The sequence below is a fragment of the Acinonyx jubatus genome, chromosome B2 (assembly GCF_027475565.1).
Source record: "Acinonyx jubatus isolate Ajub_Pintada_27869175 chromosome B2, VMU_Ajub_asm_v1.0, whole genome shotgun sequence".
NCBI lineage: Eukaryota > Metazoa > Chordata > Mammalia > Carnivora > Felidae > Acinonyx > Acinonyx jubatus.
Genome location: NC_069385.1, coordinates 46,570,878 through 46,596,357, shown reverse-complemented (window position 1 = coordinate 46,596,357; position 25,480 = coordinate 46,570,878). Strand labels below are relative to the sequence as shown.

At 42.4% G+C, this 25,480-nt stretch overlaps 2 protein-coding genes, 1 long non-coding RNA gene and 1 pseudogene across 4 annotated transcripts in view; 2 read left to right on the top strand and 2 right to left on the bottom strand.

Moving 5' to 3' along the window:
- Positions 1–13,226, top strand: part of DSE (dermatan sulfate epimerase) — a 103,211-nt gene extending 89,985 nt beyond the window's left edge. Inside the window, exon 6 of the mRNA XM_053222349.1 lies at positions 13,202–13,226. Within this exon, the coding sequence (XP_053078324.1) occupies positions 13,202–13,211 (10 nt within the window). The 3' untranslated portion in view covers positions 13,212–13,226. The remainder of the gene's footprint in view (positions 1–13,201) is intronic.
- Positions 2,337–3,710, bottom strand: LOC106984618 (DNA-(apurinic or apyrimidinic site) endonuclease-like; annotated as a pseudogene).
- On the bottom strand, positions 8,407–18,289 carry LOC106984621 (uncharacterized). Of its 2 annotated transcripts, none has more exons than XR_001431733.3 (4): positions 18,146–18,289; positions 14,495–14,579; positions 13,068–13,254; positions 8,407–9,789 (listed from the first exon to the last, which is right to left on the bottom strand). It is a non-coding gene; the product is annotated as an uncharacterized LOC106984621 (long non-coding RNA). The 2 variants fall into 2 exon arrangements; XR_003419397.2 differs by lacking the exon at positions 18,146–18,289 and adding an exon at positions 15,026–15,924.
- A 424-nt stretch (positions 18,290–18,713) lies between these two features.
- On the top strand, positions 18,714–20,597 carry CALHM6 (calcium homeostasis modulator family member 6). Its single transcript, XM_027057056.2, has 2 exons — positions 18,714–19,404; positions 20,032–20,597. Exons 1-2 carry the CDS (start codon positions 18,874–18,876, stop codon positions 20,452–20,454), a joined length of 954 nt encoding a protein of 317 aa, XP_026912857.1. The 5' UTR covers positions 18,714–18,873; the 3' UTR covers positions 20,455–20,597.
- The last annotated feature ends 4,883 nt before the right edge of the window (positions 20,598–25,480 follow it).

Below are 25,480 nucleotides of genomic sequence, written 5' to 3'. Positions count from 1 at the left end.
TACACAGTGCCTGGCACATCCATGGTATTCAAACAATATTTGACAAACTGACTGACGGAATACATGAATGGAACGTAGTCTCAGAAGACCTTAACATATAGAACTCCAGCTGGTGCAATGAGCTGACATCACTAACCTCCCACATCGCTGTGAACTTTGGCCCTGAGAGATGCTCCAACTAGACCCTAGAGCTGTTTCAGCGTTGAAATCTCCGGGCTATGTGGTGGTTCTAAAATTCAATCTCCAGGACAAGCCACATGAGAAAGACAGATGTGAACTGCTGCGCTATGGCTGTAATACGTGTGGTGGTCCCAAGTGGGATAGAAAGCCCAGATGCCAAAGCACAACTTAAAATAACACACCATTTGTGTGGGATGTTGTAAACCACCAGTAATCAACAGAGTGTTGCTAAGCTTCAGGAATTGCCCAGGAGAATGCCTTTTGAGTTCATGACATTGTGCAATGCAGCAAGCAAGGCAACGCCAGCACAGCTGACTTCCTAGAGAACACAGGACAATGTGGTGTGGGTGCAGGGGATGTGGGCAGGCAGTGTGGCCAGGAGGGTTGATTATTCAGCTGGCTTTGCAGCCACACCTACACGCGTGGAGAGTCACGCCAGGGCACCTAGGAGAACATCGGACTTCCTGGAGAAAACTGGCAAGCGGAGGAGCTCATATAAGTTACTGCATGTTTTCTCTACTTCTAAATAGAGTTTCTGTGTTGCTTAGTGGATGTTTTAAAAGTCTTATAGATGATGAGAGGACCTTTGTGAATTTACTGCTTAGGAGAGGTCATTTTTTTATTTAAAAAAATAATTTGGATGCCAGAGGAAGAAATAGGGAATGAAAGGGCATTTGATAATTCTGTAAAATAAGTCTTGTTTTTAAAATAAGATATAAAGAGGGGCGCCTGGGCTCAGTTGGTTCAGTGGGGCTCAGACAGAGGGGCTCAGTCGGTTCAGTGTCTGCCTTCGGCTCAGGCCATGATCTCACGGTTCGTGGTTTTGAGCCCCGTGTCAGGCTCTGTGCTGACAGCTCAGAGCCCACAATTCATGAAAACACTGTCCTCTCCATGTTTACACCATTACTATGTTAAAGCATATGGGCGAGCAGTGATAATAATAGCCATCTTACTGAGACCTGTAGAGCAAGAATTTTGCAGACATCTGCACACCACTTCGGTAAGGATGTAAGGAAGATATAAGCTATAGCCCCATCTTATAAATTAGGAAGCTAGGCTCAGCAAAGTTAAGAAATGGGACTAGAGATGCACAGAAATCATTATGGACTATTTTATGAACCTCAAAATACAACAATGTTTTGGGGCACCTGGGTGGCTCATCATTTAAATGGCAACTCTTGATTTTGGCTCAGGTCATGATCTTGTGTGGTTCGTGAGTTCAGGCCCCACATGGGGCTCTGTGCTGACAGTGAGGAGCCTGCTTGGGATTCTCTCTCTCTCTCTCTCTCTCTCTCTCTCTCTCTCTCTCTCTCCCTCTCTCTCTGTCTCTCTCTCTCAAAATAAATCAAAAAGGTAAAACAATATTTTAATATTTGCTTCTAATACTTGAAATGTTCAAAATGCCTCATTGTAACAATTTAAACTATTAATTGAGTTATGAACATAATCATGTGAAAACTACTAAAGTGTCACTGCAGTTTCTACCTTTAATCTTGTGAAACTGGAAAACAGCAACAAAAGGGTTTTTTTTTGTTTTTTTGTTTTTGTTTTTTTTTTGGTCAAAGTAGACTTTAAAAAATAAGATAGACTTGGGGCACCTGGATGGCTCAGTAGGTTAAATGACTTCATCTCAGGTCATGATCTCACAGGTTCTAGAGTTTGAGCCCCCACACCGGGCTCTCTGCTGTCAGCGCAGAGCCCATTTTGGATCCTCTGTCTCCCCCTCTCTCTGTCCCTCCACTGCTTGCTCTCTCTCAAAAATAAATAAACATTAAAAAAAGACTAAAAGACACCCCCGTATTTTATTTACTTATTTTTTTAAACTATGGCTCTTTATTTTCAAGTGGACAGTTCAGAGGAAGTCATCAGTAGCTTTTGTTTAATGCAAAAAGAAGAAGAAAGAGAAGTAGAAGAAGGAGGAGGAGGAGGAGAAGGAGGAGAAGGAGAAGGGAGAGGAAGGGAAGGAGAAGGAGGAGGAGGGTGAGGAGAAAAGGAGAAGGAGAAAAAACCCACCAAAATAGAGAGAAATTTTGGGTTTAAAGGAAACCTGAGTATCACTAAGAGCCTGGTTGAAGGATTCACATTTTTAGAAGGGAAATACAGTGCAGATTTCTCCAGAGAGCGGGTTTTGGTTTTTTTTTTTAAGTTTATTTAGAGAAAGAGAGAGAGAGAGAGAGCATGTGCACGAGAGAGAATCCCAAGCAGGCTTCCCACTGTCAGCACAGAGCCCCACACGGGGCTAAAACTCACAAACTAGATCATGACCTGAGTGGAAATCAAGAGCCCAGTGCTTAACCAACTGAGCTACGCAGGCACCCCTCTTCAGAGAGCAGTTTTTAAAGAAGTTGGGGATGGGTGTTAAGTTTTAAGGCTAGCTTGGGGAACTTACTTCCCAGGCTTAATTTAGGGAAGGTGTCAAAATGCTAGGTATAGGGTGATGGGACACTGGTCACCCAGGATTGTGGAACAGAACTTGCTGTCACACAGTGCAAGGTAACAGAGAGTGACACAACAAAAAATGTAATCAAGATTGCCAACCAACACTTTGGTAGGCATTCATCATGTAGGTCCAGAGGTGCCCCAAACTGTCAGTCAGTGGTACGGCCTGTAGCAATTCCCCCAAAGTCTTGATGCTCTTGGGGAGATAAGCCAGCATTCTTTTTGTTTCTCTTGGGGTTTTAAAGGCCCATTTCTTCCTGAGCCACAGTGAGGCCACACATATCCCAAGGGGCTCACGGGCAGCCAAGCCCTTCAGGAAGTTGTGAAAGGCTTCCCCCCTGCGTGGCTGGTACTCCAGATGCATTAGACCTTGCCTGGGTTAGGTCCCTAGGCTGTTACCAGCACAGAGGTGTCCAATTCAGCCAGTCACTCAGCCTTCCTGATCATGCTCCTCCTCACCGATGCCCTTGGAGACTTTGAGTGGGCACTGGTGGGAGGGCAGGACCACGCCACCGTACCTTCCTTGTCTCACGCCGCTGACCAGTACTGATGGGATAGCTCAGGCAGCTCTTGAAGTTCAGCTGGTAGTTTGTTCTCTGAACATTTGGTCTGGTAGAGGCACAGGATATCTGGGGCTTCTTCCTTTACCCAGTCTCAACCTTTCTTCTTAATCCAGACTTGAAGCCCACCCACATTCCAGGTGCAGATCTTGAATGTGTCCGATTTGCCACTGGGCAAGGTTTTCCCATCTGTGGGGATGGGGGTCCTCGTACAGGACTCCCCCTCTCCTGCTGCCTTTTTTCCATTTTCCTTTGCTCCTGCCTTACTCTTCTTGACCTCTGGCTCAGTCTTGGGCCCTTTCCCATCTTCTGCCACAGTTCGATTTTCCCCATGCTTCAGCAACACTGTAATGAATGCCCTTCTGAACCTGCACCTCGCTGCCCACCAGAGCAGTATTTTTACCCCGTTACCTTCTCGGGTCCCAGCCTGGCTTGTCCTCTAAACGACAACCCCATATTCTAGAAATTACAACTATTTGTCGTAGTTTAAGATTCTGCAGCACGGCTTACACAGGGCATCAGATATATCATCAGCGCAAAATCAGACTTCTGCTTTTTGTTTCTGGTCTCATCTTACACCCAAACTGCGAGTCACTTTGATTCTTATGAAGTAGCAATGCTTCATAAACATAAAAACAAATTATTTACTGATTTTTTCATATTCATCCCTTAATATTGTTATCTGGATTTTGCTCTTACTCATAAATGTTTGTGGGTTTTTCAGGTTGTTTGAAATGAATGAAGTCATTGTAAAACTATAATGCTGGCTTATATTGGCTGGCTAATACTTTATATAAAAGAAGTCTACCTCATCTCCCTCTCTTAAAGACAAATATTTGTCTGAAATAATTATTAACAGGTGTGGAGATATAAAAGAAGCTAGAAAATACTTCACAATCAATACATCTTTGAGACAGCCAATCACTTGTTACTCACACTGCTTTTTATTTTTTTTAATTTTTTAATTTTTATTTTTATTTATTTTTATTTTTTTTTCAATATACGAAATTTATTGTCAAATTGGTTTCCATACAACACCCAGTGCTCATCCCAAAAGGTGCCCTCCTCAATACCCATCACCCACCCTCCCCTCCCTCCTACCCCCCATCAACCCTCAGTTTGTTCTCAGTTGTTAAGAGTCTTTTATGCTTTGGCTCTCTCCTGCTCTAACCTCTTTTTTTTTTTTTCCTTCCCCTCCCCCATGGGTTTCTGTTACGTTTCTCAGGATCCACATACGAGTGAAAACATATGGTATCTGTCTTTCTCTGTATGGCTTATTTCACTTAGCATCACACTCTCCAGTTCCATCCACGTTGCTACAAAGGGCCATATTTCGTTCTTTCTCATTGCCGTGTAGTACTCCATTGTGTATATAAACCACAATTTCTTTATCCATTCATCAGTTGATGGACATTTAGGCTCTTTCCACAATTTGGCTATTGTTGAGAGTGCTGCTATAAACATTGGGGTACAAGTGCCCCTATGCATCAGTACTCCTGTATCCCTTGGGTCAATTCCTAGCAGTGCTATTGCTGGGTCATAGGGTAGGTCTATTTTTAATTTTCTGAGGAACCTCCACACTGTTTTCCAGAGTGGCTGCACCAGTTTTCATTCCCACCAACAGTGCAAGAGGGTTCCCATTTCTCCACATCCTCTCCAGCGTCTATAGTCTCCTGATTTGTTCATTTTGGCCACTCTGACTGGCGTGAGGTGGTATCTGAGTGTGGTTTTGATTTGTATTTCCCTGATGAGGAGTGACGTTGAGCATCTTTTCATGTGCCTGTTGGCCATCCGGATGTCTTCTTTAGAGAAGTGTCTATTCATGTTTTCTGCCCAATTCTTCACTGGGTTATTTGTTTTTCGGGTGTGGAGTTTGGTGAGCTCTTTATAGATTTTGGATACTAGCCCTTTGTCCGATATGTCATTTGCAAATATCTTTTCCCATTCCGTTGGTTGCCTTTTAGTTTTGTTGTTTGTTTCCTTTGCTGTGCAGAAGCTTTTTATCTTCATAAGGTCCCAGTAATTCATTTTTGCTTTTAATTCCCTTGCCTTTGGGGATGCTCACACTGCTTTTTAAACCCCAGCGTTCAATGGAAGGAAATAATGAAACTGTTTTTTGTTTTGTTTTATCTTCCTGTTTTGGAAGATTTAAAGAATTATTTGTTTTTTCACTTTTGATTGAATTTTGGCACTTTTTGGTTGAATGTTTGTAATTTCTGGAGATCATGCCTGTTTCCTTCCAGAACCAGGATTGTGGATTACAAAATGTTAGAGTTGAAAGGGACTCTGCAGATGATTTAGTCCAATCCTTTCATTTCACAGTTAAGGAGTCACCTTGCTTCGCATTTCTTCACTTTGGTGCAGGTGAAGGCGTCACCAAAACCAACATTGCCTGCTTTGACATTTCCAACTGTAAGTTAGACCAACCCTTGGTTGGGGAGAATAAACAAAACAGTTTATGATGCCATCAATCCAGCTGTTGGATTGTTCTTCCCCCAAATAATTTCAAGCAAGTTGCAGACTTAAATTTTTGAACTGTATTCATTTATTTCCCTGAATAAAGATGGCTGATAATTTGTTTACTAAACTGTCTTTGATTCTCTGTTAGATGATCAAGTCAAACGTTAACACCCCATAGAGCCTAAGAGCCTATTATGGCAGTGAACTAGCGCCCTCTAGCACATTTCTGAGTCACCACTGCTAAAAAAAATCTTTTATAAAATCTAACTGTAAAACCAAAATGACCTAAGTACTGTGCTGGGTTTTTTCCACTATCTCACTTCAATTCTCACAAAAATTGTATGATCAGTGGAGACAGCCAAGTAAAGAGAGGCAGCTAATATGTGGTGTGGTGAGAGCTCCCTCAGGAGTGAGAAGAGCGCTGGACAGGCAACGACTGACTTTGCTCAGTGACACAGTGATGAATACGAAGAGGCCCTGGCCCTCTGGGAGCTCCCAGATTAGTAGGGGAGACAGAATTCTGGAAAGGATTGCTGCAGTAAGCACCGTAAGGACTGTTGCAGATTTATTTATTTATTTATTTATTTAATAGTGTGGAGCAAGGAAACAGAACTACTAACTCCACTTGGGGGTTTTAAGGATAGCCTCAATGAAAACATGACATTGGACGAAGTATTAAAGGAGGAGAGTAGTTTACCAGGTGAAGAACAGAGAAACGGCATTCCAAGCAGCAAGCAGAGCTAATGAAAAGACACACAACTGAGGAACACTGTGATAAGTCAGCACAGGTAATGTAGGGGGCAGCGCTGTGGGAAACTGGGGTGCACGGGATGGAGGGGACAGAGGTGTCTGGAGCACGGCTGGGAAGAGATTCCATATAGCTGGGAATACAGAACTTGTCCTCTTGACAATGGGAATATTGAGGATATTCAAGCAGAAAATAATGTGACTGTATTTGTTTCTTTTTCTGCCTGATAAGTTAAGAAACATAAGCCACAGTCAGAAAACTACTAAAACAAATATACTGTATAAAGCATAGTTATAAAGCAAATACTTCTGTGCCCCTCACCCTGGTATAGAAATATAACTTTGTGAACACTCCCCCTTCTTTCTATCCCAGTCATAATCCCATTCAAGCCCCAAAGACAGTAATCACTGTGTCTGTGATTCTTCCTCAAAACTTTCTTTTTCTTTACTGTTTCATGACTTTTATAAACATCCTCAGAAAATAAAATTTCATTTTAACTGTGAACTTTTTATAAATGGAGTCATACTTAAATTTTTCTTTGTGTTTGATTTTTCTTGCTCAACATAATGTTTTTTTAAAAATATTTTTTTGTTAATATTTACTTCTTGAGAGGGGGGAGGAGGGGCAGAGAGAGAGGGAGACACAGAACCTGAAGCAGTCTCCAGGCTCTGAGCTGTCAGCACAGAGGCGGACATGGGGTTTGAACTCACGATCTGCGAGATCATGACCTGAACCGAACTCAGATGTTTAACTGACTGACTGAGCCACGCAGACAGCCCAACAACATAACGTTTTTAACATGCATCCTTGTTGGTTGTCGCTGTGTCAGCGTTTATTTACGCTGCTGTATAGCATTCTCCTGTTCGAATATTTTGCAATTTCTCCTGTGTGACGCTGTTGGATACTTATTGACATTTTTTAAACCAGTTTTTTCCTAATACAAACAATACTGCTATGAGCTTTTGTACTTTTCACATGTGCACAACAGTTTCTCCAGCCTAAATCAGATTTCTTTCAGGAAGTTAACTCTGTCTGATAGGACCGTGTGGCATCAGCTAGAGTGGAGTGAGGGAATAAGGGCCCGGTCCACTTTCAGTGAGGGTGGAGAAGAGGTCCAATATGAGGGACGGTCCTGGGGCAGCACCGAGCTGCACAGGAAATGGGGTGGCACTTACAGGTGACCCTCGGTTTTCCAGCTTGAAAGACTGATATCCTTAAGTGACATCAGAATTCTGGAGGAAAAGTAAGTTTTGGGGGAAAATGAGTTTTATTTTGGGTTTGAGATGATTGCTGGACATAAGCAAAAATGTCTGCTATAGGAAATCAGAAATACCCATAGAGAACTTAGGAAAGGGAAGGACTGGAGATGGGGATTTGGCAATGGTAACATACAGTTGGTTGTCAAAGCCATGGGAAAAGAGAATAACAAGTAATTGACAGCACGTTCTGAGCATTTACCATGTGGCTGGCACTAGTCTGAGAACGTTACATGTATCTCAAGAAACAACAAGTGTTGGGGAGGATGTGGAGAAAAAGAAACCCTTGTGCACGTTGGTGGGAATACAAACTGGTACAGCCACTGTGGAAAACAGTATGGAGTTTCCTCAAAAATTTAAAAATAGGACTACACTATGATCCAGTAATCACGCTACTAAGTATTTACCCAAAGAATATGAAAACCTAATTTGAAAGGATACATACACCCCTATGTTTATTGTAGCATTATTTACCATAACCAAATTATGGAATGGCCTGAGTGTCCACTGATAGATGAATGGATAAAGAAGAGGTGATATATTTATATACAATAGAATATATATTATTCAGCCATAAAAAAAAAGAATGAAAACTTGCCATTTGCAATGACATGGATGGAGTTAAAGAGTATTATACTAAGAGAAATAAGTCAGTCAGAGGAAGACAAATACTCTATGATTTCACTCATGAAATTTAAGAAACAAAACAAATGAACAAAGGAAAAAGGGAGAGAGACAAACCGAGAAACAGACTCAGTTTTTAAAAAAATGTTTATTTTTGAGACAGAGAGAGAGTGTGAGAGGGGGTAGGAGGGGCAGAGAGAGAGGGAGACAGAGAATCCCAAGCAGGCTCTGTGCTGTCAGCGCAGAGCCCGATGTGGGACTTGAATTCGCGAGTCATGAGATTATGACCTGAGCTAAAACCAAGAGTGAGACACTTAATCAACTGAGCCACCCAGGTACCCCAAGAAACAGATCCTTAACTATAGGGAACAAACAGATGGTTACCAGATGGGAGGTGGGTGGGGAGATGAGTGAAATAGGTGATGAGGATTAAGAGTACCCTTATCATGATAAGTATTGAGTAGTGTATAGAATTACTGAATTACTGTGTCATACAACTGAAACTAATAGAACACTGTATGTTAACTACACTGGAATTAAAATTAAAAACTTAGTAAAATTCAAAAAAAGAATGTTACTTATATCAACCCATGTAATCTTCACAACAACCCAAGGAGGCACATAATATTATTATTTTCATTTCACAGATGAAAGAACTGAGGCACACAGAGGCCAATAACTTGCCCAAGGTCACACATCTAGCTAGTGGTGCACCAAAAGGAGATTATTCGGGAAGTGTATGTGGAAAGGATTGAATTCTAGTGACTACCAATATTAATGATTGGAGGAGGACCCTGGGAAGGACACTTAGATGGACAGCCACCAAGTTAGGAGGAGAACCAGAAGAGTGTCATTAGTAGCCAAACTTTAATTAACTTAATAAGGTAAGGCAGGTGCCCGGCACTACCGGAGAAGGTCAGGTAGAGTGCCAAAGTGGAGTCACAGTCAAACTTGAGACTTAGTGTCCACAAAACCTATTCATGCTTGGCTCATTGCTCCCAACAAAGGAAGTGAAACCTCTTTAAGGAATCGAATAATAAAATATAGACAAATTGTTATTTACCTTTGGTTGCTGTCTACAGCTAACGTAAAAAGAAAAATCCCTCCCTTAAGAAATACAGCTATGTGTGGTATGGGAAGGTGGTGGAGAAATGGGGCCTGTTGTGGGGAAGATGAGAGCTTTACACCAGACAAGTCTGCTGAGTAAACAGGCTGAGCTGGGCAGGAAGGAGGAAGTTGTGGGGGAGTCACTACTCTGTCAGCGCCTGTGGCTCCACCCCGACCCCCCACTGTGCTTGGTGACTCTGACGAAAGTGGGTGGGAGTGGGTGTCCAGATGGCCCTTCAGCTGTACCTGGAACCTGTCCTATGGCCCTGTTGTCTCCTTGGTGTTGCCCTGTTTCTCCCTGGATACATTTACCTATTGTTTATCACAAGGTTGGCGATTCAAGAGGCTCAGACAGACGTGATCTCTGTAGAAGGGTTCAAGTTCCGAGCTGAGCAAAGTACACATGGTGGTGACTCTGCAGTAAGAGAAGAGAAAAATCCAAGTCTGCTTCCCATTCATTCGTTCATTCATCCATTGATTCACTCCTTATACCCACAGATATTTTTGAACACCTACAATGTCCTGGGTACTGTGCTAAGACTTGTGTAACCAAAGAGGAGTTAGATCTCGCCGTCACGAAACCTATAATCTAGTTGGGGAGATGGAAAAAATCGTAAGCAGCAAATAAAAGATGATAAAACTGTCATATGTAATAAGAAAACAAATAGGAGGCTTAAAAAGATTCAGGGGTGGATGGGGGAATTTAGAAAAACTGATCGTGTAACGCACGGTAGACCTCACACATTCATGTTTGTGCAGTTCTGTTCACCTTTAAGGCACAGGAGAGGACCATACTCCCCCTTTCCCTTGCAGTTTGGTGGAGCCTTATGACCAGTTTGGACCAAATATTGGTATTTGACGTGGGGCACTTCCATGATAAAAATCATTTGTCATCGTCCTCACTATCTGCCCCATTGTTCCCCTGTCATTCCCAAACCCAAACAGAAGAGGATGAAATAAGGGAGGCATTTTTCTTTTTTACTTCAGCTGTAGACAACAACCAAAAGGAAATAACTTTTTCTATGTCTTATTGTTAGATTGCTTGAAAAAGTTTCACTTCCCTTCCTAAAATTTGTGGTGTTAGTTTAGCAAGCCAGTGGTGAACAGCATAGAAGCTGATAATGGAGGCCAGTGAGGCCACAGTTCTTATTTGGTTGCTGATAAAATGAACTTCTGCATTAATCTGGAAAGATTATATATATATATATATATATATATATATAGCTAAAGAAAATGTGGCTCTAGGAGAAAAAATTAGAAAACAATGTTTCTAGTGTGTGTTGATTGCTGCTGGCTACATTTTGGCAAGACTTTATGACCTTAAGAAAGAACTGGTTGATTTGTAAGAAGAAATAACAAGGAATAGAAATATTTCAGAAAAATGAGGACTTGCAAAACCGGAAAACCTGACAGGTTTTAGACGCCAAACTCAAAGAGAGAATTTGGGGAAGCCTTGGAAGACCAAGTCCATTAAAATAAACTCATGGAAAGGCCAAATTAAGTGTGGCTTCTACACCTATTGGCAATACCTCTCAGTAAGTTCAGAACTTTGGCGCAAAGATAAAATTAAGGTATTCAATTGGCAAAGAGCCACAGAAAGATCAAAATAAAGGTGTAGCTTTCCCACAGAAAACTATAGTCTCATGTTTACTCAGAGTACCTGTACTGGCAAGAGAAAAAGACAGGTATGTACAAATTAGTGGGGGCAGAGGGAAGAAGAGAGAGAATGGGGCAAGAAAGCAAAAGCATATAGTATATCTGAGAACTATGTTTTGAAAAGAACTGTGAGTAACAGTATTGGCAAATATATTTTACTGAAATCAGAGACAAGAAGCTTACTAAAAAATTTGGGGAGACATTTACAGTCAAAGGAATCAAAAACCCAACTGGACTTGTGGTCTTCCAACATTGTACAAGTAGCACATGAACTAAGAACACTAGTCTGCTCCCAGAAGAGCATATACTCATTGAGTATGTGGCCAAGGACAGTAACATAAGAAGACTCTCCAGAGGGTAGAGTCGAGAGTCAAGGAACATTTTTCAACAGCCTTGTTTTGGGTAGAGGCCTTTCTGGTATTTGCCCAGAAACATAAGAGGTCAATCAGTGCCTGCTTCTGGCTTCCATTTTTCCTTTTCAGAATGGAGTATTTCTTGTGGTTGTTCTGGCCCTATTCCTCCACTCTACGTTGTCTGTGGAGGGACAGATTAATCTATTACTGTGAGTTCATGGGTCTGTAGCCCAAGAGGGGCCACATGAAGACCTAATGTAGAGACTACCATGCACTACCCAAACTCTGGACTGTGAGCTCCATGTTTGGACTTCTGCTTTTTTGTTCTTTGTGTTTTTATTGTGGCGGGGGGGGGGGGGGGGCGGGGGCGGTTAGAAGGGGTGGAAAGAAGGTTTGTGAGTTCTGGAGTGGGAAGAGGAGTGAAACAAAAGAGTAGCCTATAGTAGAACTGATGATCATTCCTTTCCTTCTGGCAAATGGAAAGGTTACATGTACTTGTCCCCGTACAGTAAAGTGGACCACAAGAATTCACTGAAGTATTTAATAGCTATTGGGAGATCCCCACCCCCCAGGAGCTAGGGATCTTTCTGGAGCCTCTTTTATAAGAGCACTAATCCCACTCTTAAAAACTCTCATGACTTAAACACCTCAGAATGGCCCTACTTACTAATACCATCATTTTTGGGGGTTAGGGTTTCAATGTATGAATTTTGGGGGACATATTCTGATCACATCACTGTCTATAATGAACAGGACGAAGGAACAGAACATGTCTTGGAGACAGGATATTATGGTATTACCCAAACTTTCCCAAGATGCAAATGCTGCCTAGTAGAAGAATGTAGACACAGAGAAGATGATCTATATGTTCATCATTGAAAAGCAATCCCTAAAGAGGAGAGAGTTGCTTCCTAAAGGAGCAGAGTATGCAGCTCCCAGAGCTGGAGCAAGGAGAGTGTGGGGTTCCTGGGAAGAAGCCAAGACTCCATCTAGAAGACAGTGGTGTCCCTCCAACCTGGTTTTCTAGTATCCCTGAAGATTATCTGTCAGTGTGTACAGATGAGAAGCCATTTCAATTCAGTAATGAATTCCCAGAGTGCTTTCTAATATCTGCCCCAACTTCCTCCTCCTTCCATGGAAAGAGAGTAGTGCTTTAATGGTATTTCTTTTCTTACTGTTCTTGCAACTTGGTAATAGCCCCCCAGGAAAGAGATCCTGGGCTAAATTGGAATTCTTTTTACTAGGAATCACTTCTCTTTCCTTAAATCTGTTGCTCAGTTAGCAGCAGTTCCCAGCCTCCATTAAACAATATCTTAACTCACCAAAACTATTGGTTTTCTGGATTCTCCCCCGTACATACATGGTTTTTAAGGAAGCTAGAGCAAAACAGGTAGCTCTTGGAAACCCAGGAAAAACTTGTCTGGATCAACATTTACAAGAAGCAATAGTGGTTTCTAAACTGCTGGAAGCTGAACTCCCTATTGCCCTTCAAAAGCTCCACAATCTAAACTCTCACCCACCTCCTTTCTCTACCACCTGGCTTTCCTCTCTGCCTTGTTTCTGTGACAGTAATGGATACATAGGAGACTCTACAGAGTAGAGCTGAAGCCCTCTCTGAAGGAGACAGATGGGTCTTTCCACCTTGTTTCCCTCAGAATTTGGACAAATGTCACCCAATCCCAACCTTTCCACTTGATCTTTTCCTCTTCGCCTCCTGCTGCTTTTTGCCACCTTCCAGTTCTCAAACACTCAGTTTCTTTATCTTCTATATTCTTCAAAAGCAGTCAGTTTCTCGCTATGATTTATTACTTTTGCCAGGGAGAGGTGAATGATTGGCATCCAGGCTCAGGGAGCAACCCTTGATAAAAGCCCTGTGTACAGAGAAGGAAGGACAAAGAAGAGCCTGTGAAAAAGCCTCTTTCCAGACTTGTTCCTCAGAGATTCTCCATTAGATTAAGACATTTCATGTTAGTGTTTTTTAATTGTAGAAGAAACATATGCATGTTTTTAGAAGGCAAACAGTGAAGAAAGATATACAACCAATCTCTCTCCCTGCATTCATTCCCAACCCTCTCCGTTACTTCTCAGAGATAAACATTTGACAGTATTTTTTTAATGTTTATTTATTTTTGAGAGAGAGAGAGAGATGTGGGGAGGGACAGTGAGAGAGGGGGACAGAGGGTCTCAGGCGAGCTCTGTGCTGATCGCCCAGAGCCCCATGTGCGGCTCAAACCCACGAGCCGTGAGATCATGACCTGAGCCCCAGTCAGATGTTTAACCAACTGAGGCATCAAGGCATCCCTTGACAGTATTTTTTAATCTTGCAGAATAGCATACACATCTGCAAGGGACATATATACATTTTCTTTTTCTTTCCTTTTTTTGCACAAATGTATGACAGGCAGAATTTTGGTCTACCTTTTCCAATTAACATGTCAGCTCTGCCTTTTCACCGTACTAGCACATACAGATCTACCTCAATCATGTGTACTTACTTTGTATTCCATTTGCATAGATGTGAGTGTTTTCAATATGTGGCGTATTTCATGTGACTTATTTTTTATCTTATCTATCTTATTATTTTTAAGTAATCTCTATACCCAATGTGGGGCTTAAACTCATGACCCTCAGATCAAGAGTAGCATGCTCTACCAATTGAGCCAGCCAGGTGCCCCTCATGTGATATATTCTTTTAGGAAAGACCTTCCACAACACTTTTTAAGTTCTCCATTAACGTAAATTTTTTTGAGACTTTGCGATAATGTTATTTATAATTTGAAGAAACCCAAATTTCCTCCTATTAAATTACTTTTCTTCTTTATTCTTGTCCTTTAATCTTATTTGCAATTCACCATTATTATCTTTGGAAATCCAAACCTTTCATCATAGTTCGCAAACTGGTAAACCAAATCGGCACGGCAGGGGAACTGAGGCTCGGGATGAAGCAAAGTGTAAGTAAGTGGCCATTGACCATGAAACTCTAGCACACAGTAAAATCACCTGTGAAATAATTTGAGTCGAGGGAAAAACATAATTTAATTTACCAAAATCCTTAATAGACATAGGTTCTAAGAACCACGGTGGGAAAACTAGAACCTTTAATAGACTTACAGTGTCAGATGGTGACGATGACGATGACGACAGTGGTCCCAGCAAAGACTGGCCACATCTAGGTCCTCAGGGTTAAAATAATCATCTTTTGTAAAAAAAAAAAAAAAAAAAAAAAAAAAAAAAGTATTCTTAGTGTGTGAATCAGTGAATACTTAAAATTTTGTGACAGGTTTAGAAAATTCATGCTAAGAAAAAGAGAAAATAATCCGTAAAAAGGTTACTTGAACCGTCATGGGATTGCCATTTAACAAGCGACATCCTGTGCCTGGGGAAGGGTATGATCTTTCCCTCCTTCGGCTTTAAACTTCCACTGGAAGAACTTTTATAAACATTCAAAAATCTTCAGATAATATCAGGTTAAGATTTTCAAACACACAACATAAATAATAAATCCATAAATTACAGCGCACAGAAAGGTACTCTCTAAGATTGTCAGATTTTTCTAAATTTACGTGTTATTTTTGGCATCTAAAGTTTTGTCTTGTACATGGTGGATACTTAAAATATAGACAAATTTTGATTTGACTTTACTTTCGTGGGCGGGTCTTGGGGCCGGGATCAACACATTGCTAGAATCCAGCAGTCATATTCCAAGCAGGGTCATACCAGTAGTCTGAGTTCTCAGGAAGACTACAGAGAATAATGTTTGAGAACTAGCTCACTCGAAGACGACTAGAAGGAACTTTTCCATTCAGTGTGAAATTCTTTCAAGAGTTTCTTTTCCTGTCTCTTCCATGAAATTTTTTGTGGTTTCTGAAACCCATTCCTGACAGTGGTAATGAAAGTGCTGAGAAAGAAAGTATTACAGTTAAAACAAGACAAAACAAACCCCATAACGATTGGTTTTCCAACATGCTTACCATGAGAATCTCTCATGCATTTTTTAAAAGCTAAAGTCAATTGGTGTTAAATTACAGATTTCCCAAAGTGTAAAGGTCTTTCAAATATTATTTAGTCTACTCTCAAGAGAAAATTCTTGAATCCTCTCCACACCATTAGGATGTTACTCTATTTCCACTAAACACTGAACTTCTCAGCAATATTTTCTCCAAACGGAGCTGGGTATAAAGGGCTGAACCATCTTCAATAGACTCAGAACTAGAACCACCCGCTGCTCCAGAGATGGCAGGATAGATATCAGGGTACTAGACTCATCTGCTGGTTCTGGGAGAAAATTCAGACTGGCAGGCAGAACCCAGACTCACAATTACGGTAACCTGTAATAAGTGCAGAGTTGGGGAGTACGGTGGTGGCAACCCCAGGAGGTAGTGTTTGGAGACACAAGCTGATAGGATAATCGGTCAGGAAGCAGCTCAGTCTGTAATGAGGTTCAGGGGCAGGGTTCTCAACCACATACTCTGGTCTATAAAGCCCCTAAACCCAACCATTCACCTGCACCTCTGCCCTCAAAATGTGCCAACTTCCTTTTCACCTTTAATGTCCCATCACTCTGGCATTCTTTCCAACCACAGAATGCCAAGATACCTTGAACCCCAGAGCCTTGGTCATTCAGATGGACCCTTAAATGTCCTCCCCTTACAAAGGCTTTTTCAGGAGACTCTCTACTACATGATTCCATTTTAATTATTTGCATACCCTTGAGACTTGCCTCCTCTATCTATCTCCTCACTAATATAAGCTCAATGAAAGGAGGGTATCTATTTGTGTTATTCCTTGTGGTACCCAATAATACCAGGCACTTTTATTAAGTTCCTATCATATCATGGGGGCTTCTTACATATTTTAGATGAGCGACTGAATGAACAAATGAACAAATAAACTGTTAATAAACAAATTAGACGGATAGGGGACTGGCAAAATGAAAGTTTCCATAACTAAAAAGATATGAAACCAAATCCTTGACTAAATAACAGGAGCTAGGGAGACGAGGAAGGCTGTCACCAGATGCGAAAGTCTTGATAAATGCAGGGAATGAGCACGGGTGACAGGAGTGAAGTGGGGGAGGAAGTTGTGCTGAATAGCTTGACTCTCAGTGGAGAATAAAGTATTAGAAGATGACAGGAAAGCCTGGGTTTGGACATTGTAATGGGAGAATGCCAGCCAACCCTCCTCCTTGTTTTGAGAAATGTGGGAGAATAAAATAAACCTCACTCAAGAGGACAGAGCGGGCACATTTTAGTTTGGTTACAGTTAAGGGAGATTTGGGTAAAGCCATCTGCATAAAGGTGTATATAAAAGAATTTGTTCATGATGATATATGGAAAGCAAGGAGGGGGAGGGCAACATCTTTAGGAGACGTGTGGTGGGAGTGAAGAAAAGTCTAGCAGTAAAAGGGCAGAATCACCTGAAGGACAATGGGAGAGAAAAAAAAATTTTTTTTGAGATGTAGGAATAAAGAGATGATAGTCATAGAAGAAGCGATGTGCCTCAAATACGGACTTTTGCTGCAAGTTTACAGGGAGCCCAGCAGTACCTGGTTTAATCTCAGAGAAATGGTCCCCAACTGTCCTGCATGACAATTTAGACTCTGATCTGGGGGTAGCTTCTTAAGACTCACACAGAGAGAACAGCTTTTCATCAAAATGCTAGGGAATGGTGATTTGGGGCCAGGCACCGGTACTGGGAGGTTGCTAAGAAGGCAAGCTGGACTAAGAAAAGAATAATACATTTCTTTTCCGTGCTCTAACAGTCCACATGGTTCTTTAGCCTACTTACTCTTCCCAGGTGAATAAGGCAAACCTGGTGGACGGGTGCTGACAGTAACCAGTTCACGATGACCTGTCCACCCAGACTCCATAACCAAATGCCCTCCTTGTAGTGAGGTGGACCTCAAAGGGCACAGCAATTGTCCTAAGGCAAGAGAGGATCATCGACTCACTGAACACAATCCTTGGTCTAAAACTGAGCATTAATATGCATTCTTAAATCATGTACAACACAGTTATTTGTTGTCTCTTCCCAGCGTTGCGATATAAGAGGCAATCCCTCACATTAAACATTCATTCGGGGCGCCTGGGTGGCTCAGTAGGTTAAGCGTCCAACTTCAGCTCAGGTCATGATCTCACAGTTCATGTGTTCGAGCCCCGCGATGGGCTCTGTGCTGACAGCTCAGAGACTGGAGCCTGCTTCAGATTCTGTGTCTCCCTCTCTCCCTGACCCTCCCCCCACTCATGCTCTGTCTCTCTCCCTCTCTCTCAAAAATAAATAAACATTAAAAAAAAATAAAAACATTCATTTAATGGGCACACCTTATATATAAAGGTGTTTTGCATATGCTACTCAATTTACTTGTCTCAACAATCTTGAAAAGTGAGGACTATTCTGCTTTTACAAATGGGGATGCAGAGTCTCAGAGGGGCGCACTTATTAAATACACGCACAGACACGATGCACCCGACTCCAAAGCCTATGTTCTTTCAAGCACCTCTCACCTCACTCTGCAGCCACACACCAAAATGGCTCAATTTCACCGAAATGGTGACAGTTTGAGTCAGAGCAATGCTGCTTTTTGAGAAAGGTGGAGGAAACAACATGTTAGTTGGATGTGGCAGCAGTTGGAATTTTGGGGGTTCAATCAGTGTTTTCCGAATAACCATGTCTCCGCTGCCTCACCACCCACCTCTGATCACCTTGGTGGTCACTGAGTAAAAATTGGACATTTGTCAAAGTACTGACAATGCTAGCACATACCTGGGGGGATAAAGGAGGCAGAAGTCAATACAATATATCCAGTCTAACGACCTGTGGGAGATGAGAGGAGAAGTCCGTGTGAATTATGCTGGTGATTCTGTCCAGAAGGAGAACAGGAGGGGAACAGAAGATCACGGAGGTACCCTAACTTGAGCTGGGCTTTGTGGTGATTTCGCTTATGAAAGAGAAACTAGAAAATTTGTCCTTGAGTAATGTTTCCCGTAAATGACCAGGTTTTTTCGTAATCATTTGATCTGACTTAGAGTTGGCTTAGGAACTAAGTAGGGTGGCTGCAATAAGGGAAGATGGAGTGTTTTCCTGTCTGCCCAAATACAATGTATTCTTTTCATTTGGGTAGCTGCATTGAATCAGGATGCCAAGGAAAGCCCCCTAGTTTCTTATAAGTTGGGGGGAAACAAAGGTAACAATGGAAATTGGTCTATCCTCAGTCAGGTTCCTGAACTGCGAGAGAGAAGTCACCAGGGTCCTGCGGACGTCAAAGGTGTGTGTTGGCCACAGCTGCTCTGCCTGAAATAAGAAAGCGAAAGCTCTCGGAGCCCGGAGAGGCCCTTTCCCCCTGTCCGGAAGCTGCTGCTTCGCAGAGTGGGAAGCCCTAGACCTCAGTCCACCCAAACCACTGCAAGCGCTGGGCAGTGAAAAGTGCAGGGCGGTGAAGAGGCAGAAGCATCCGGCCCCGTCCAGGGCACCCCGTCCACGGCACGAGGCCCATGGATAAGTTTCAGGCGGTGCTAAACCTGCACCTGCAGCATCCCCGCGTGCTGGGCTACGGCCTGGTGACGCTCCTGACGGCAGGCGGGGAGCGCCTGTTCTCCGTCGCGGTGTTCCAGTGCCCCTGCAGCGCCGCCTGGAACCTGCCGTACGGCCTGGTCTTCCTGCTGGTGCCCGCGCTGGCGCTCTTCCTGCTGGGCTACGTGCTGAGCGCGCGCACCTGGCGCCTGCTGACCGGCTGCTGCGCGCGCGGCGCCCGCCCCGGGGGCTGCGGACCGCGGCTGCGGGCCGCCCTGGTGTGCGTGCAGCTCAGCGCCACCGCCGCCGTCGCGCCGCTCACCTGGGTGGCCGTGGCGCTGCTCGGGGGCGCCTTCTACGAGTGCGCGGCCAGCGGGAGCGCCCCACTGGCGCGGCTGCTGTGCCGGGGCCGCGACGCCGCCTGCGAGGCCCAGCTGCCGCTGGCGCCCTGCCACCAGGCCCGGGCGCCCGACGCGCAGGACCTCCTGAAGGAGCTCAAGGCCCAGTCTCAGGTCAGGTGCGGGCGCTGGACGCGGTTGGGAGGATGGGAGCGGGGCCGGCTGGGCCGGTGCCCTCGCCCCAGACACGGGACCCCGGGCGACAAGCTGGAACGGCGACAATTTCAGTAAAACGAACGAAAAGGAGGGAAGGCACCTGCTCTGTGCCGGATACCGCGCCTGGCCGTTCAGCTCCCGTCCTGCCTTACTCTCTTTTTAGCCAGTACACCAAGTCCAGATCGAGTTGTTTGTCCGGCCGGAAGAAGGCAGAATTGTTACAATAAAATGGGCCTCCCTGGCTCTAAAGCCCCCGCCCCACACTGCTTCTGGGCATATAAAGCCCGGAGACTCTTGAAAATGAATGCTTGTTTCATTGGATTTGCCGAAATTCCACGTGTTGAATTCTAGCCGAGTGACGAGTAAGTAGGCTTTTCCCTGGGCCCTCGACGGGACTTGGAAAATGACCTGTCAAGTGGTTGAGGCGTTTGGGAGGTTGTCTCTTCTTTCTCTTAAGAGACTAAGACCTAAAATGGTTGCTTGTTCCTCAGCATAACTGTGAGTAGTTCAACCTTTATGTAAGGATTTAAAAATTTTTTAACGAAAAAATGTCACTAAGTTGCTGTTTTGTTGTGTTTTCCTCAGGTGCTGGGCTGGATCCTAATCGCAGTTGTTATCATCTTCCTTTTGATTTTTACATCTATCATCCGATGCCTATCTCCAGTTAGTTTTCTGCAGCTGAAATTTTGGAAAATCTATTTGGAACAGGAGCAGCAGATCCTTAAGAGTCAAGCCACAGAGCATGCGACACAATTGGCCAAAGAGAATGTTAAATGTTTCTTTGAGTGCTCACATCCGAAGGAATACAATACCCCAAGCATTAGAGACTGGCAGCAAATTTCATCACTATATACTTTCAATCCAAAGGAGCAGTACTATAGCATGTTGCACAAGTATGTTCATAGAACAGAGAAGAGTGAGAGCATCAAATCTAAAGAAGGAGATACAGTGATTCCCATTCTTGGCTTTGTGGATACACCTGGTATGCACACTACTGCTGACTTGTGACCTTATTAATGGATATGAGGCAAGTTCTTTTGAGTTATCGCTTCATTTTTAAAAAATAAACTTTGGTATTTTTATGACTATTTTTTTTCGAGTTTTCAAATTGTGGAAACAATTTTAAATCAAATAAAAAATTGAGAACTTTACCTATTCATTATATTAGTTATGAAAAAGGAAGCAAAGTCAAATGATTCTGTCCAAGGGGCAAACTGGAACTAGATCAAAAGTTTTACACCCCTGGTTTAGGGTCCTTTTCACTGAATAAGAATGTTGTCAAATAAAAGACTTTAAGTAGCAGAGACAGTAGCAGAAACGGGGGAAGAATGATTGAACTTTTGACCTTTCTGTTAGGTTATCTGATGTTAGTTTCAAATTCACTTTCTTGAAGATAATACATTGTTTCAAACTTTAAAATACCCCCTCTGACGGCTCTAATGTGGGTACTAAACAAACAAAAAATTATCACAAACAGGAAAGTCAATGTTTTAAAAATACAAAATATGGAAAACGACAATTGCAAGCCTAACTGTTGGTTTGAGTTTGTAGGGTCAGAGGGCAGATTTTAAAACTTTATTTTGGTAAATTTCAAATATGCACAAAAGTAGAAAGGATCATGTTCTGAGCCCCTGTATAGTCATTATACAGTTTTGACAGTGTAGGGAAGTCAGATGAAACCCATAGCATGCAAGTAAATATAGAAATACCAATTGTGGCCTGATTTAGAGTACAGGAGGGGGCTGGGAACTCTGTGAGAAACTGAAACCTGAGGAACGGAAGAGCATTTCAGTTTGCGGAACAGCATGGCAAAGACTAAGGTGAGAAAGATCTGAGCGCAGCTGGAAGCCTTAGTTAGAGGTGACTGGAAAAAAGGAGCAAGGGACAGGTGGTGCGGGTCCTCTAAGTCATGCGAAGGGTTTTGGTTTTCATCCCATGAGCATTTTAGGAAGACTGTTCTAATTTTCTTGTGGAAAAAGGAATGGCATGGGGGAAGAGACAGAGCCAACATGGAAACAGAAAGACTCATCAGGAGTCCACTGCAGTGAAAATAGGTAGGAGCGAATTTGAAGTGGGTCAGTGGTGATGAAGATAGAAAAAGTGAATAGAGTCAAGGTAAATTTTGAACATAGACATGACAGGATTTGTTAATGGAGAGAAGGGAAACATTTATTGAGAGCCACAGTATCTGTAGACAAAATTATTTTTTAATGTTTATTTATTTTTGAGAGGCAGAGAGCGTGTGAGTGGGGAAGGGGCCGAGAGAAAGGGGGAGACACAGAATCCGAAGCAGGCTCCAGGCTATGAGCCATCAGCACAGAGCCCGACGCGGGGCTCAAACCCACAAGCGGTGACATCATGACCTGAGCCGAAGTCGGACGCTTAATCGACTGAGCCACCCAGGCACCCCACAAAATTATTTTTTTTAAGTTTATTTCTTTTTGAGAGAGAGAGAGAGAGAAAGAAAGAGAGGTGGGGAGAAGGGGCAGAGAGAGAGGGAGAAAGAGGGGATCCCAAGCAGGCTCTGCACGACACGGGGCTCGAACTCATGAACTGTGAGATCATGACCTGAGCTGAAATCAAGAGTTGGGTGCTTGACAATATCAGGGGACATTAGCTTGTCATTCCCGCACATCTCCCAAATTTATGGCTGTTTTGTGCATTTAAAAAAAATAAAATATGAAAACTTTAAACTGTAAAGGAATTGAGCGCTGGGCCTATTTAGCCCTTCTTCCTCTCTGAACAGATCTCTGTCTTGGGCTCTATTTGCCCTTTGTTGCACAGGATCGTTTAAAAGAACTTGTCAGCCGAACTGAATATCCTGTTAGTGAGTCTATATTATAAGAAGGTTAGTGGCAGAAACTACATGATCAGTTTTATTTTCTATTCCCTAATGAATAATTTTGAAATTCGTATCATCCTTACTTTTATTTTTGCTTCCTTTATTTCATCTTCCCATTTCTTTTGTATATTCTTCTCTTTCAATGCTTTTCCCCCCCTCTGGTCTAACATGGGCACTTACATCTTACAGTATATTGTCTCCATTTTGTTTACTTCTTCTTGCACAGTCTTTATTAATTATTGTTCAAGTATATATGCTTAAGAAAAAAAATGATAACACTAGAGAACTATGTGAAGTAAAACGTACACTTACCTCATTCCTTTGCAATATAGTTTTACCAGAGGAAGCCATAGGCTCTGTGTCTACACAAATATTATCGTATTATAAATGTGGTTCTGCAACTTTTTCACATTAAATATCATTGTTCCATGTCCCTATATAACAGTTTCTCTCATAAAAAATTCCGCTGATTAGAATTTTTAGAATTAGAAAAGAGTTATGCTTCCTTTTTTGTTAAAAAAAATATACCTACACATATATAAACACCTGCATTCATAAAGTATATAAAGATAAGCAACAAATTGTCAAATTTGGTCAATTCTAAAGACTAGTAATAAGACAGAGGAGTTTTTCTTTAAGTCTTATGTCTTTTGGGGGCACCTGGGTGGCTCAGTCGGTTGAGCGTCTGATTCTTGATTTTGGCTTAAGTCATGATTCCAGGGTCATGGATCCAGCCCCCACTGGGATCCATGCTGAGTGTGGAGCCTAGTTGGGATTCTCTCTCTCTCTCGCTCTCTCTCTCTCTCTCTCTTTCTATGCCCCTCTCCCCCGCTCTCTCTCTCTCTCTCAAAACAAAAACAAAAAAAACAAAAAAAAACCACGTAAAACCAAAAAACAAAAACAAAAACAAAAAAACAACCAACTCCAGAACAAACAAAAACCTCATGTGTTTTTGATCTTTGGATGTTTTTTGTAATGAATAATAAATGTTAACTGTGTAGTTAGAAAAGATTAAAAAGAACCCTTAAAATGGTGTAGGGCTTTGCAGTCAACAGGAAGCTTTATATCTTTCTCTTCAGTTCATTTTTACAACGTTGTAGGGTACCCACAAAACACATCACTCGCACGTACAAGTGAGGAATTGAAGGTTGGAGTGGTTACATTACTAGACCAAGGTCATACAGTCAATGGCAGGCAGAACTAAAGTTAGTGGACTGAGCCTGTCTGGATAGTGTGGTTCAGAGTGGCCACCTGTTGTCCTTATTACTGGGCCAGTTTTGTCCCTTTTTAGCCCATGTGCCCTTGTGAGCAGAAAAGATGCAGATGTCCTTAGTGACCCCTACTATTTTTCATCTCATCCAGGAACTTGGCAACTCTTGATACCTGAGACCACTTTGAATAAACATAGGGAATCAGGACACAGAAGTTATTTCATGGTGGGAACATGGTCACCACTATCACTACTCCTTGGAGTCCAGCCACAAACAGGCCACATCATGGGCTTACGAAGCATTTCTCCACTGGGTGTATACAGTTGATCCTTGAACAATTGGGGCTTCAAAGCGCTGACCCTCGTACAGTCGAAAATCCATGTATAACCCTTGACTCCCCTAAAACTTAAGTACGAATAGCCTATTGTTGACTGGAAGCATTCATGATAACATAAACAGTTGATTAACACACATTTTATATGTTACATGTATTATTTACTGTATCTAGAGTAAAGAAAATCATAAGGTGAGAAAATCATAAGAGAAAATACATTTACTGTATTATACTGTACTGAAAAAATCTGTGTACAAGTGGGGCTGTGCAGTTCATATTTCTGTTGTCCACGGGTCAACTGTATTTATTTGCTGGCTCACCAACTGATTCTTTATGATCACCCTGGCTTTATGCTGCCCTAAAGGCTTCAGCTTAGAAGAGATTCAGACACAGCATCTGCTAATAATATTTGCTGCAAAACAACCATATTGTTCTAAGAGATGACTCCACACTGCGTTGAGTTAGGCAAGATACACAGTTTACAGAGCCTCATAAGATTAGGCATGATCTCTTTGCTCCATCCAAAGCCATAGATCAAAATATCAATGCTCTACAAACTAAAGAAGCAAGTCCTGAGGGAGCATCTGCAAACAGAATTATATACAACTGTCTACATTTGTAGACAGATGTCTACACAATGTCCCCACAAATGTCTCTGGCTGGAAAACATCTGGGAACCCTAAGTTTCACAACATCTTACCTACCAGGTGGCCTTATTGTAAAGAATTCTTCCTAAAACAAAGATTGAGAAATACTCCCTGTCTGAGTCAGCCCCAGCCGCCACTGCCTATTTAGTCAGCAGCAAGCTTCCATTGGGTGCTTACCATGTGTCCAAAACTGGGTCTGCCCTGAAAGCTAAGCCTGTAGTTGATCTTATTTTGTCCCTTCCTCCTCATTGCCGCCTTACGAAATATCTCCTGTGAATTGCAATATAAGGGCTGTGGAACTGATGATATTATATTCTTATCTAAAGAAAGAGACCTGTATCAAAAAAGGGGTATTGTCTATCAAGATCCTTTGCCACAAGGAATAAAACATGAAAAACTTCTGAATTAAAGAAATCTCTATAAAATTGGGCAATTTATTGTCATTTTAAAAATTGTGGGTTATCAAACATAGAGAAGAGTATATGAAACATTTGTGTCCATTTAAAAAAATAATCACACAGTAAACATCTACGTAACCGCCACAGAGGGGAAAGAGAGAGGACATCTCCAGCAACCCAGAAAACACCTGCCCGAGTGTCACTTCACAGGGTCAACTCTCTCTGCCTAAATGTGGGCGGCAGGCGGTTGGGGGCGCGGGGAGAGATCATTCTCTTACTTTTTTTTTTTTTTAAGTTTATTTAGTTTTGAGAGAGAAAAGAGAACAAGCAGAGGAGGGGCAGAGAGAGGGGGGGACAGAGGATCTGAAGCAAGCTCTGTGCTGATGGCAGAGAGCCCGATGTGGGACTTGAATTCATGAACTGTGAGATCATTACCTGAACTGAAGTCAGATGCTTAACTAAGCCACCCTGGCGCCCTCATTACCTTACTTTTATTTATAGTTTTACCACCTATGTGCGCATTCCTAAATTATTAATGTTTATTTTTGTCTGTTTTGGAACTTTGTATGAGTGAAATCACTTTCTAATTGGTTCTCTATGAA

Excerpts from the sequence above, each read along its gene's own strand:
- CALHM6 (XM_027057056.2), top strand. The coding sequence starts at position 18,874 with ATGGATAAGTTTCAGGCGGTGCTAAACCTGCACCTGCAGCATCCCCGC. Across the intron at positions 19,405-20,031 it reads AGCTCAAGGCCCAGTCTCAG|GTGCTGGGCTGGATCCTAAT; the intron begins GTCAGGTGCGGG and ends TGTTTTCCTCAG.